We start from the raw sequence: 13,294 nt of genomic DNA, 5'->3' as shown, positions 1-13,294 counted from the left end.
AACCTAAAAAATAAATAAGAAAACAAATCATGTGGTTTCTACCCTACTTTTTTTTTCTCTACGCTTTATAGTCGTCTACTCTCCCCAGGCTTCTGTCTCTCTACGCTTCTTCTCTTTTTATGTACTTCCTCTCTTCCAAAATCAATCATAAGAACCCAGAGGCACGAGCAAGACCAACAAAAGAGGAAAAAACAGAGTACTTTTCAATTTCAGCCGCTCACTGCCCCGGCGACTGTGTTAGCCTAGAGCGTTAAGTCCGTCAAAAAGGTCACTTCTCTTTCTCTTTTTCCTCGACTAAATTGATTTAGTATCAATGAACGGATTATTAAGGTGTTTTTTTATTTTTTTTATTTTATACTATTAGCGCATGAGATACAGTGAATTTTCTTAACTTTTATTCATTGTTACTGATCCGCCAATGTTATTAATTGATTTAGGTGTTGTTTGTTAACTTTGTTTTGAAAGTTGATTTGGATTATAAGAGTCTGTTAAGATTTTGAGTTTCATTGAAGATGTGGGATTGAATATTCACTAGCCCTTGTTTGGTTCGAATTTACTTATGAATATTCACGCAAAAAAAAAAAAAAAAAAAAAAAAAAAAAAAAAAAAAAAAAAAAAAAACCAAACACTAGAAGAATGTCCATAATGAGGTTTCTGAATATCAAACTATGCTATGATGTAACAACAACAAAGAACCAAAACATGGTCCAAACAGAGAAGCTCTTATTTGAAATTCAATGAGAACTTTCCTCAAGTATTTGGCATGCCTTCTTTTTAAACCCATGATAGAGTTGTCCTAGCAAACAGCATGCCAACTCATTAAAACAACCAAGGTAGTCATACATAATCACGAAATTGCAACAATAATGGAACAACAACAATAGGCATATGCTAGGACCAAGACCAACCGCCTAAACCAAGGAAGTTGTTTACTGCTACAAGATTCCTGTTTTTTTTTTCCTTGTTGAGTTTCTTTGGAGAATAAAGCAGGACATTGTGACTCATAATAAGAATGTTTTGCTAACAATTGCAATTTGAGACAATTAGTTGCATTTATGTCTTTGTAAATCTTCTTTTACATCAATGGAAATTTCACTTTGTGAATATATTTGGTGACTATTTATTAGTCTGAATCTCCCCTGCCCTTCCACTTGGGGCCAAAACTTGTTAAAAATTTGTTTGGGGATATATTTGGTAGTGCCTATGGCCCTGTGACTTCTTATGAGTTGAGTTTGTTTCGGTTACTTTCCATTGAGTGCAGTCAAGCATTAGTAATAGCATTATTTTCCTATAACCTAATTCCTAATTTTTTTACTTATTGAGTTTCTTTGGAGACTAAAAGAATACTTTGTAACTCATAATAAAAATGTTTTGTTAGCAAGTACATTGTTGACAATGTTATTTTGTTGTTATTATTAATGTTTTTAAAAAAGTTAACAGATGGATAATAAAGTTAAAGAAAAAATGAGCACATCATCAAAAACCAAAAAGAAAAGAAAAGAAAAAGAATAAATGACGTGGAGTTATGTTTAATCTTTATAGTTGGATAATAAAGTGGATGGTATGGCAATATCCTATTAAAATAAAAGGAGATCTATTGTTAATTTAGTATTGGATGCAAGCCGGACCCTTATTCTAAATAGCTCTCTAAACTAATAGTTGACTACTCTGTTATATGTTAATATTGATCAACAAAGCTAAATGTTTATTTGGATGACTTAGTAGAATAATGTGTATGTATTAAGATTAGGATCAATTAAATTAGAATGACTTCTTTATTATTGCACTTAATATGTTTTATAAAATGCTTCTTTGAGAAGTTTAGTTGCAAGACAATTTCATTATTGTAAATGCAACAATAAAAGGTTTGGACTTTTTGTATAACGTAACTTTAAAACAATAATAAAGATAGAACTTGGCTTTTGAATTTTTATCGACCATTTTTTTAGAGCAAAAACTTGCATCTCCCTATTATTTTTCATCTAATTTTTGGCAATTTGAAAGAGACTAAAATGTTAGTTCTATTCAGCTAATTTATTTGAATAGTAGAACCTTTCAACTTTGAAATTGAAATTTTTTTTTTTAACGTATATTGTTGTTTATGTTGTTTTTATTTCATGCCATATCGAGTTAAGAGTATGGGTAGAGTGAAGAACATTGGAGAGTAGGATGTTGTCCAAGTTAGTCCCCTAAAAAAAACTAATTGGATCATATTTCATTTATTATTAAAATTCTAGTGATTCATTATATATCCACTTATATTATTTTTCTTGTTGTTATATTTAAAATAATTTGATTTATTAAATTTGGATTTGCAGTAAAAAGCAAATAGAATCTATAAAAGTTCAAGGCACTGTCAATAAGATAAGCATAGCTGTAAATTGAATAATACTTAAATTTTTTAGGTTATTGATATTGTTTTGTTGATATATTCATGGACATCTTACTTAAGTATGAATATCTAACATGTAAGTATGAATATCTAACATTACATGTTAAGAATGAGATTAAAGAAAAGTAAAGGAATCTTGATTAAGACTCTAAATTAGAGTTTAAGAAGGAAGCATGTGAGAATTCTAAAAATTCTGGCAATTTGACACATAGCATTCATTGCAAATCATGTAAAGTAAGTATTTACCAATGAAACTTTTAACATGCATTACTACGTATTAAATTTTATTATGAAACCTTTTTTGTTCATTATATAAGGCTAGTTTCAATAGATACTTAGTGTGCCCCTAATCGTGTTTGTATAATGGTTAGCAATTTAAATGAAATACAAAAATATGTCATTTAGAGTTGGGGTTTGGTAGTTTTTTGGATTTAAGTTTTATAAAATTGGATAGAGATTTATGCAAATGGTCAATTGATAATTTTGACGTAAATTTGTATGCATTAGATATTTCTGGTTCAATGTGACCGATATTCATTGGAGATGTATAATATTTATAGGATTAAATTTAAAGGGAGTTGATGTATCTATTATTGTGAGCACGGAAGAGATAAATCATATATGCCAACAACATGGACCAAATGTGGAAGGGAGTATACTGATTAACTTCGTAGAGGGAAAGTTGAAGGAGATGGAAACACTAGGAAATGGATTTGTGGGTTGTTTTTTGCTATTTTTATTGGGTATTTTATTATGTCCTACAACAAAATCATATGTCAAACGGTCTTTATTTCAATTCTCCGTAATATTGAAGGGATTAGAAACTTGAATTGGGCGAAGTTTGTTGGATTTTCTCATTCAAGGTGGGCACAAATATAAAAACAAGAATCATGTTGGCGTTAATGGTTGCATGCTGTTCTTAATGGTAATTTGTAGTAAATAGTTACATTTAAGAATATGATTTTGTTTATTAAATTTTTATAATCCTTTTATACATATTGCAATTGTTTTATTTTGAGCATGTTAACCTTGAAATGAATGTTGAACATGTGTCCAAATGACTTTGGCCATGTATGTATAAAATGGTCATTGAAATTTAATCAAAAGAGCCATAGAAATTTAATAAACAACATCGTATTCTTGAATGTAATTATTTGTTACAAATTACCATTAAGAATAGCACGCAACCATTAATGCTAACACGATTCTTGTCTTTATATTTACCCACACATTGATTGAGAAAATCCAACACAAACTTTGCTCAATTCAAGTTTTTAATCTCTTCAATATTATGGAGTATTGATATAAAAGACCATTTGACATAAGGTTTTGTTGTGGGACATAATAAAGTACCTAATACAAATAACAAAAAATAACCCACAAATTCATTTCCTGATGTTTCCATCTCCTACAACTTCCCTCTAAAAGGTTAATCGGTAGATCCATTTCCAATTTAGCCCATGTTTTGGCTTATATGATTTATCTCTTTTGGACTTGCAATAGTAGTTACATCAAACCCCTTTGATTTTGTTCTTAGATTATATTCTACATCTCCAATGGATATCGGTAACATCTTACCACAAAGATCCAATTTGCACAAATTTAGGTCAAAATTATCAATTAACCATTTGCATAAATATTTATCTAGTTTTATAAACATTAAATCCAAAAAATTCTAAACCCAACTCTTGAATGACAAATTTTTGTCTTTCATTTAAATTGTTAACCATTATACGAACACGATCAGGGGTACACTAAGTATCTATTGAAACTAGCATTATATGATGAACAAAAGTGGTTTCATAACGAAATTTACTATATAGTAATGCATGTTAAAAGTTTCATAGGTAAATACTTTATGTGATTTCCAATGAATGTTACTTGTCAAATTGGCATAATTTTTAGAATTCTCACATGCTCATTCTTGAACTCTAATTTAGAGTCTTCGTCAAGATATCTCAACTTTTCTTTAATCTTATTCTTAACTTGTAATGTTAGATATTCATACTCAAGTAATATGTTCATGAATATGCCAATTAAATAATAACAATTACCTTAAAAATATAAGTATTATTCAACTTATAGCTACGCTTATCTTATTGACAATGCCTTTAGCTTTCATAGATTTTATTTGCTTTTTATTGCATATCCAAATTTAATAAATTAGATTATTTTAAATAAACCAATAAGGAAAATAATATAAGTGGATATATAATGAATCGCTTGAATCTTACTAATAAATAAAATATGATTTAATTGGTCTTTTTGGGGGACTAACTTGGACAAAATCCTTCTCTTCAATGCTCTTCACTCTTCCCAAACTCCTATCTCAATATAGCATGAAATAAAAAAGGTAAGAAATAATAAACATTAAAAAAAAAAATCAATTTCATGATTGAAAGCTTCTACTAATTAGGTAAATCAACTGAATAAAACTCACATTTTAGTGCCTCTCAAATTCCCAAAATTAAATGAAAAATAATAGGGAGATACAAGCTTTTGCTCTAAATCAATGGTTGATAAAAATTCAATACAAAATTCAAAAATCAAGTTGTATCTTTATTATGGCTCAAATTCCCAAAATTAAATGAAAAATAATAGGGAGATGCAAGCTTTTGCTCTAAATCAATGGTTGATAAAAATTCAATACAAAATTCAAAAATCAAGTTGTATCTTTATTATGGCTTTAAAGTTATGTTATTCAAAAACCCCAAACCTTTTATTTTAGCATTTCCAGTAATCAGATTGTCTTAGAACTAAACTTCTTAGAGAAGCATTTTATAAAATGTATAAAGTGCAATAACAATGAAGCCCTTCTAATTTACTTGATCTGAATCTTAATGCATCCTTATTCTACTAACTCTTCCAAATATGCATTTAGCTTAGTCGTTCAATATTAACATACAACATAATAGTTGACTATTAGCTTAGAAAGCTATTTAGAATAAATTTTTGACTTGCATCCATTACTAAATAAGCAGTAGATCTCCTTTTGTTTTAATGGGATGTTGCCACCCCATCCACTTTATTATCCAGCTGTAGAGATTAAAATTCCAAAGAAGCCCGGCAAAGAACATATTCAACTTCTATGGTTTATGGTGTAGTTGTGATTTTTGTTTTATTTTTGTTCTTTAATTATTTTGATTATTTTTGTTTGAGGATTAATTGAGATGGAATTGGGTTGGATTTTATGTTGAGATTTCTATTTTTATTTTTTTTGGATACCTAAAAAATGTTAAGGACAAAAAATTGAATTGTTTTATTTTTTAATATTTTAGTTTATATAATTTTGAATTTATAGAATTTAATTTTAATTATTTAAAGTTTTTAGGTTATTTATTCGACATAAAATAATAAAATTTACATGTCACAATTTAATTAGATCAAATAACACGTCACAAGTTTAAGCTACTTAACAGAAACATTAGCAAAAAAAATTCATGGTGGGATTACCAATCAAAATGTCCCATAGCATTAGAGATTCAGATCAAAATTTTGAAACATTAGGAGGCAAAATTCAGTGACTCCCAAACTTTAGGGATATGCTTTGCACTTTAGCCTTATAATTTTATATACTCTTTAAGTCTGAAATAATTTAAATTAGTCCCTTGATTTTCAAAACATGCAATTTATACCTTCGTCTCTAACAATAATCAATGTCATTTTTGTTGTAGGCTGTCATTTTTTATTTTTTTATAATTTAAATAAACCGCCTAAAAAGCGATGGCATCTGTTCTAAACAATGTCTTTTGGGGTGTGTTAATGACAATATTCTAATAAGTCTTGACAAAAAAAGGAACATTGACATTGTCACTAGTTTATGGTTTAAATTTTGAAATATTTTTAAAATTGGAGAGTCAAATGTAAAGAGTTTAATTTACAACCAACCTCAAATTATGGGATGCAATATTTAATTATCTTTTTCTTTAAGATTTAAACTCAGAAACGATTTCAACTATACCGTGTTTTTTTAAAATTTATAATTAAGGGCCAAGGCAACTATAATTTCAAAATTAAGTACTGTAATTGTACCATAACCAAATTTCTTTTTTAATATGTAAATTATATGCTCCTTGGGTAAGTCTAGAATACATGATCCTACCGTACACCTTACTTTTACAAAAAAGAGAAAAGAAAAGAAAAAAAAGTCATTTGTGAACTAAAATATATCGGCAAATTTCATATTATTAGAGATATATTAGCCTTATAGACCCAAGTTTAATTGTTCTTTGTGCAAAGGTCAAGTCTCCTACATGTATTACAAGTTTATTAATTCTAGTTAAGTGTATAGTTAGTCTCGGGTTTAACCTACCATACATATCAATGTTGGGTTTATTGTAACACATAACTTGTACTTTATTCTTATAATAAAGATGCCCTTAAGAGTTTACCAAGAGCGTCAGTATCATCACTTTTCATGAGTTCTTCAGCCACTTCTACAGGACTGACCTTTACGTTCTCTATTAGGCCTTCACTTCACTTCACTTCACTTCACTCTCTCCAAAAGAGTGGGTGATGAATGTCAAGATAATTGGAAACCAAGAGCTTGAACCCTTAATGGTTCAATAGGCCAAACGAATGTGCATGTCCATGTGACCAGGATTTAACAACGCAGGGTCAAGTTGATCCTTGTGGTAGGTAGTGAATACAAAGATACTGTCATCCCCACATAGACCATCAATGAAGTTTAACATCCCCAAGAGTGTGACATAGGAAAGTCGTAAAATTTTTAAAATTTATAATGACAAGAGACTTTATTATTTGAATTAATTGATTCCAACCTAGAGCATATTGTATTTTCGGTCCGATTGGATTAGTTGTTTTAAAATGTGCAATTTAAAAAAACAGTAATTTTAGAATGTACATTTTGAAAACTTAATTTTTAAAATCACAAATAAGTAGTGTTTGATAAAAAAGTGAAAAATATGGTTTTTATTTTTGAAAGCACAGTTAAGTGTTTGCCTATTAGGATAATATTGGTCTAAAAATACTTCTTTTTGGAATAAATTACCAAAAATAATTTGATTATATTGTTAAGGTTATTGTTATTATTATTATTAATGACGGTACTATTAATTTTATAGAGAGAAACACTTTTTTTTTTTCTTTTTTGGAGAAAAAAGAGAGAAACACGTTAAAATGTTCACAACCAACAATATCCATACTAATCAAGAAATATATTAATTGGCCGATGATGAATTTTATTTTTCATTTTCTACATAGAAAGGCCAAGAATTATACTTTCAATCATACATGCTTTAGGTAATCTACGTGGTAGTCTTAAAAAAAAGTGGTATTTGGGAGAACACATGGCACTCACACTTCCTTTAAAATTGGAAATTCATAAAAAGGAATGTAATAGAATAGAATGAATTGTATTTAATTAAGGGAAATGAATGGAAAATAAAAGAATGTAATGTAATTTTTTTTTTTTTTGAGAAACAAACTTTCACACACACACAAGGGAGAGAGAAAGTGGTTCTAGTACAAAGTCGCACTACAACTCTGCTCAAAAGTCATGATAACTTTTAAGGTAGAGTGAGACAAGTTACAAGTTATAGTACATACAACACATTCTCTTAAGCAATGTGAGACAATTACCTTTTTTTTTTTTTTTTTTTTTTGGAAAAAAACACACACATACACATACACATACAAGGAAGAGGGAAAAAGATTTAAACACAAAGACATACCATAACTCTACTTGAAAGTCATAGTAACTTTTAAGAGAATGTAAAGAAATTAAGTACTCTTATTTGAATGTTTTAAAATAAAAGAATGGAAAAGAATGAAGCGTAGTTAACATTGTTTGAGAGTAATATAGAGGAAAATAAATGAAATCATTTTATAATAATATTACTATTAGATTTCTATTTTAAAATAAAAGAGCTGAATATATAAGTGTATTTTGGAAGGTTTAGTAAAAAATTCATTAAATCTAATTTCATTGTCTCTAATTCCTCAAATTTTTTGAAGGAATGAAAATTTGAGAGTTTGACTCTTTTGAGAGAATATAGAGGAACGAATGTTCTCTCCATTAAAACTCCCAAACAATGGAATAGAAGAATAACATGCATTTACCTTAAAAAATCACAAGGCCAAATGGGTATTTTGTTGATTTTTTTTTCCTTCATATTGGTTAATGATTAGTGAAAAATAAGGCCAAACAAGCATTTTATTGAATTTTTTCATGCATTGAACTGGTTAATGATTCGTGAAAAATAAAACTAAAGGAACTACAGCAAATCTTATTCAACTGTGCACTAGTTCAGATAAAACTTGAAACACATGCAATATAGGAAAAAAGTTTATCACCAACCGTATCTTAAAGTACTAAAGTTCATCACCCACCATCTTGTATATTATAGTTGTAGTTTATTCCAAATACACATTACATCTTATTATTGTCATCCCAGGATACTCCAACTTCCAACTTTAAGCTTTGTTATAGTAAGCCTCAAATCTAAGTTCACAAGTCCCACTAAACAACCGCACTGCTTTACTCGAGTCACAACATTTTGGAACAAACCCAATTGAATCACTGAGGCACTTCATACAGTCTAAGCTTGAAAAGTCTCTAGTGCGTCGAACTGACCCGTTGAGTTTGTTATTCTCACCAATATCCAATTCTCCGAATAAAACCATTGGTGGGTTTATAGAAGCTTGGCCAGCGAGTTGGGTCAACCACTCACTTTTCTTTTGGCGAATCGATTGGCAATTAGTCAAGTTTTGCGGGTCCTTTGTGAAGAACCATGTCTCATGATCAATATGGCCAAAGTGACCGAATTTCGTTTGTTGCATTAGCAGTTCAACTTTGGCAATCTTTCTCTTCGATATCAACATTGCAAATGGTAAGCCCATAAACTTTGTCTGCATCATGACCCTTTGTGCCGAGTGCAAAACCATTGGCAGGGACTTCATAGGAAAGATAACTGAAAAGCTCATTCAAATTTGTACCATAAAGGTCACTGATTGTGGAATTTTGCACGCTTAAACATTTATAGGCCAATCCAAAAGCACTTTGCGTAAGGAAAATAAAGGTTAGCAATTAAAAAGAAGAAGGGATTTTTGTAATAAACATTGTTCAATATATTGGTAAAGGGTTTGCTTTGGGATGTATATGAAATTTGCAATATTGTTGAAGCCTCTTTATATGGTGTGTGCGGGGGAGAATTTTCAGAATTCTATTCATAAAAAAAGATTCTTTTTTAAACAATTTTTAATCAAAGAAAAAAACTTTTTAACTTTGAGGGATAGTTACTGTACAGCACCTAACGTCCAAGTTTATATTGGGCCTTGGACCATGAATCAATGATATGGGCCAGGGGTCCAACTTTCACATCAACAAAAGCCCCGGCCCAAACCCACAATAACTACCGATCTGAACTGAGTGTTGTCTGGATACTTAAAAAGCGGACTGCGTACGTCTCGCTCACAGGCTGCTTGGGAAACCATTTCCGGGCACCATATACATGCCCGATCACATCGCCATTTAAGTGCTCGGCAGAACCTTAGGAAACTCCGTTGCCGAATACATTTATTGAAGTGGGAACCGTTTCCAAAGCCACTCGTACCTAAAAATCCACTTAGTTCATCGACATTGGACCTTTCTTTGCACTAAGGAAGAAAATAATGATGATCATCCCATTAACAAAGACTATAAATAGGAGAAACGAATGAATAGGAAGGGGATGCAATTTTGAGGAAAGAAAAGAGAGAGAGAGAGAGAGCAGGAGAGGATCTGAGAAGAAGATAACATTGAAAAAAAGAGAAAAATGATCTTATTGGGTTCCTTAGCCTAGAACAACCCAAGGTAGGATACCCAGACCTACCAGATAAATAAATTGTGAGCCTAAATAGTGGTTTGGCCCAGCAAGCCCATCTTTGGAGCCTACAATTGGCGTCCACCGTGGAGCTCTCCTACGACTCTATGGTTCTAGAGGGACTCAAGCTCGGGGAAAATGTCTGAAAGGCATTTGGGGGACCATGCGGGAACCGGATCCGTAGGGTCTTCTCGGGGATCAAGTTGGCGAGAGCGCAGACAGAAAGAACAAGAAGATAGGGGGCACGACCAACAAGAAGAAATGTCCGGCACAGGAGAGGGATCGTACCAAACCCAACGGACGGTTTCTGGTGCTACGGGACGTAGGCAGAGGGAGGAACGGGATGAAGAGCTCGAACAGCTTCGCAGACTAGTCAGGGGTTTGGAGCTGGAGGTGAGAGGTAGGCGCCGGAGAGGAGACAAAAATGACCGGTAACAGGAGGCCGGAATTGGGGGAAATAGATACGGAGAGGGATCTAATCAGTTTGGACCTCGACTACGGCGAAGTCGTTCACATTCCTGAGAATCCCATCGGTACCAAGACCGTTCGCACTCGAGAGGGTCTCGACGAAATAGGAATTGGTCTCCCTCCCAGGAATCGGGGCAACGCCAAGGTCGTTCACATTCTCGGGAAAATCAAGTGAGAGACTCACTCTTCCCGGAAGAAAGGCGACCTCGGAATGCTGCCATGGATGCCATGAGTCACGCTCTGCGAAAAGCAGCTCGGTCCCCGTTTTCGAATGAAATCGAGCGAGCCGAAATGCCGGACAGGTTTACCCGTCCACCGTTCAACTACTATGACAGGAAGACTGATCCAGTAGAACATGTTAACCATTATATTCAGATGATGTCTTTGCATATTCATAATGATGCGCTCATGTGCAAGGTATTTCCTTCGAGTTTGGGACCAACTGCTTTAAGGTGGTTTAACGGGTTACAGAAAGGATCCATACGTAGTTTCTCCGAGCTGATTCAGGAGTTCGGCGTGTGGTTTGTGACATGCAACCGAGTACCTCAACTAGTAGACGCGCTTCTCTCAATGAGAATGAGGGCGGGAGAGACCCTTCGTAGTTACACCAGCCGGTATTGGGAGCTATACAATGAGATAGGCAGGGATAACGAAAGGGTCGCAGCAAGCACATTTAGGATGGGGTTGCCCGAGGATTCTGGGCTACGAGAGTCGTTAACCAAGAAGCCTTCCGAAGGCATGCAACAACTTATGAGACGCATTGAGGAATACAAAAGATTAGAAGATGACCGGCTGTAGAGTAAAGATAAAGCGTCGATGATGAATCGTCCCCGACAGACAAGTTTCCTGTTCAGGCCTCGTGGGGGTCTAGTGATTCAAGAGTCGGCCGCACAAATGAGAGAAGTGAATGTAACGTTTAAGGAACCGGTACACAGGATTCTTGATCGGATCAAACACGAGCTGTATTTTCGATGGCCGAACAAGATGGGAGGGGACCCATCCAAAAGGAATCAGAATCTGTACTGCACTTATCACTGAGACAAGGGTCATACCACCGAACAATGCTGGGTAATAAAGGATCACCTCAGGCAACTAGTCAAGGCCAGGCATTTAAAGGATTTCGTGCTAGACTCGGGGGACAGAGTCGTAGGGCAAGATACCCGGCAAAGGGGGAACCCTCTCCCACCCCTTGTAGGGGTTATTGAAGTAATCCATGTTGCTCCGGAGAAGCTCATTGCAGGAAGGAGGAAAGGAGTGTTGATAGTGGTACCGGTAGAGGGTAACCCGGATCTATAGTCGCTGGGTAAGAAGATGAAGTTTGCACGGGAGCCCGTCTCGTTTGATGATGACGATTTGGAGGGGATGATCTAGCCACATGATGACGCATTAGTGGTCATGGCCCGGATAAGCGGCTTTTTAGTAAAAGGGGTGATGATAGACCAGGGAAGTGGGGCCAACGTGATGTACCTTGATCTGTTCAAGGGACTCGGTCTAAAGAAGGAGGACCTGATGAAGCACACTTCACCTTTGGTTGGGTTTGATGGCAAAGTAGTGATTCTTGAGGGGCAAATCTCTCTTCCCGTGATTATGGGAGGGAAAGAGGTGGCTGTAACATTCACAATTGTAAGTTCATTTTCCCCGTATACTGCCATCCTGGGAAGACCGTGGATTCACTCAATGAGGGTCGTCCCATCAACACTACATGTAAAGATTAAGTTCCCAACCGAACAAGGTGTCACTGTGATAAGAGGAGACCAGCAAGTGGCCAAATAGTGTCTTACCACCGTGGTGAATTGGAAGCTGGGGAATCAGGTCAGTCAGGGAGAAATCACCGGACAACTAGTAGGAGACGAGGGGACTGGGCAGTCCGAACAGGAGCATGTTAAACGGGAAGATGCATCCCGGAAAGACTCTTTATAGCAATCAAAGGAGCCCCGAGAAGGAATGGGGGTTGGCTGCGCTGAGGAGTTAGTAAAAGTAAAAATACTACCGGATACTAATAAATATTTTCAGGTTGGAGCAAGCATGAGTAGTGAGGAAAGAGTCCAAATATTGCTGTTTCTGGTTCAAAACATAGATGTTTTCGCTTGGAATCCTTATGAAGTTCCTGGGGTTGATCCCGGGTTTATCGTCCACAAGCTTAATGCAGACCGCTTATATCCTCCGAAGAAGCAGAAGTCGAGAAGGTCAGCCAAAGACCATGTTGAGGTAGTAAGACAGGAGGTAGAGAAGCTGAAGTAGGCAGGAGCAATAAAGGAGACATTTTTCCCGGAATGGCTAGCAAATACCGTGGTTGTTTGGAAGAAGAATGGCAAATAGAGAGAGTTTGTGTGGATTTTACGGATTTGAACCGGGCATGCCCAAAGGACCCGTTCCCCATGCCAAAAATTGATCAATTAGTGGACGCCACTTACGGGCACCCGAGGATGAGCTTCTTGGATGCTTTTCAAGGGTACCATCAGATTGCCCTGGCCGGTAAAGACCAGGAGAAAACGACATTCATATCTCCCAATGCTAATTATCATTACACTGTGATGTCTTTTGGGCTAAAGAATGCCGGGGCAACATACCAGCGGATGTTTCGGGATAAAATTGGGCATACGGTCGAAGT

The 13,294-nt window shown here is 34.5% G+C and overlaps 2 protein-coding genes across 2 annotated transcripts; one reads left to right on the top strand and one right to left on the bottom strand.

Moving 5' to 3' along the window:
- Window positions 1-8,827: 8,827 nt before the first annotated feature.
- LOC115966498 (cysteine-rich repeat secretory protein 38-like) lies at window positions 8,828-9,298 on the bottom strand. The gene has a single exon (XM_031085724.1). It carries the CDS (start codon window positions 9,296-9,298, stop codon window positions 8,828-8,830), a length of 471 nt encoding a protein of 156 aa, XP_030941584.1.
- A 1,604-nt stretch (window positions 9,299-10,902) lies between these two features.
- Window positions 10,903-11,481, top strand: LOC115966497. The gene has a single exon (XM_031085723.1). The coding sequence runs from the start codon at window positions 10,903-10,905 to the stop codon at window positions 11,479-11,481; it is 579 nt and encodes a 192-aa protein (XP_030941583.1).
- The last annotated feature ends 1,813 nt before the right edge of the window (window positions 11,482-13,294 follow it).

The sequence above is a fragment of the Quercus lobata genome, chromosome 11, assembly GCF_001633185.2.
Source record: "Quercus lobata isolate SW786 chromosome 11, ValleyOak3.0 Primary Assembly, whole genome shotgun sequence".
NCBI lineage: Eukaryota > Viridiplantae > Streptophyta > Magnoliopsida > Fagales > Fagaceae > Quercus > Quercus lobata.
Note: the sequence above shows the minus strand (reverse complement) of the source record. Positions and strands in the feature narration are given on the sequence as shown.

Bases quoted from the DNA above. Each gene is read 5' to 3' on its own strand.
- LOC115966498 (XM_031085724.1), bottom strand. From the start codon at position 9,298: ATGGTTTTGCACTCGGCACAAAGGGTCATGATGCAGACAAAGTTTATG.
- LOC115966497 (XM_031085723.1), top strand. From the start codon at position 10,903: ATGGATGCCATGAGTCACGCTCTGCGAAAAGCAGCTCGGTCCCCGTTT.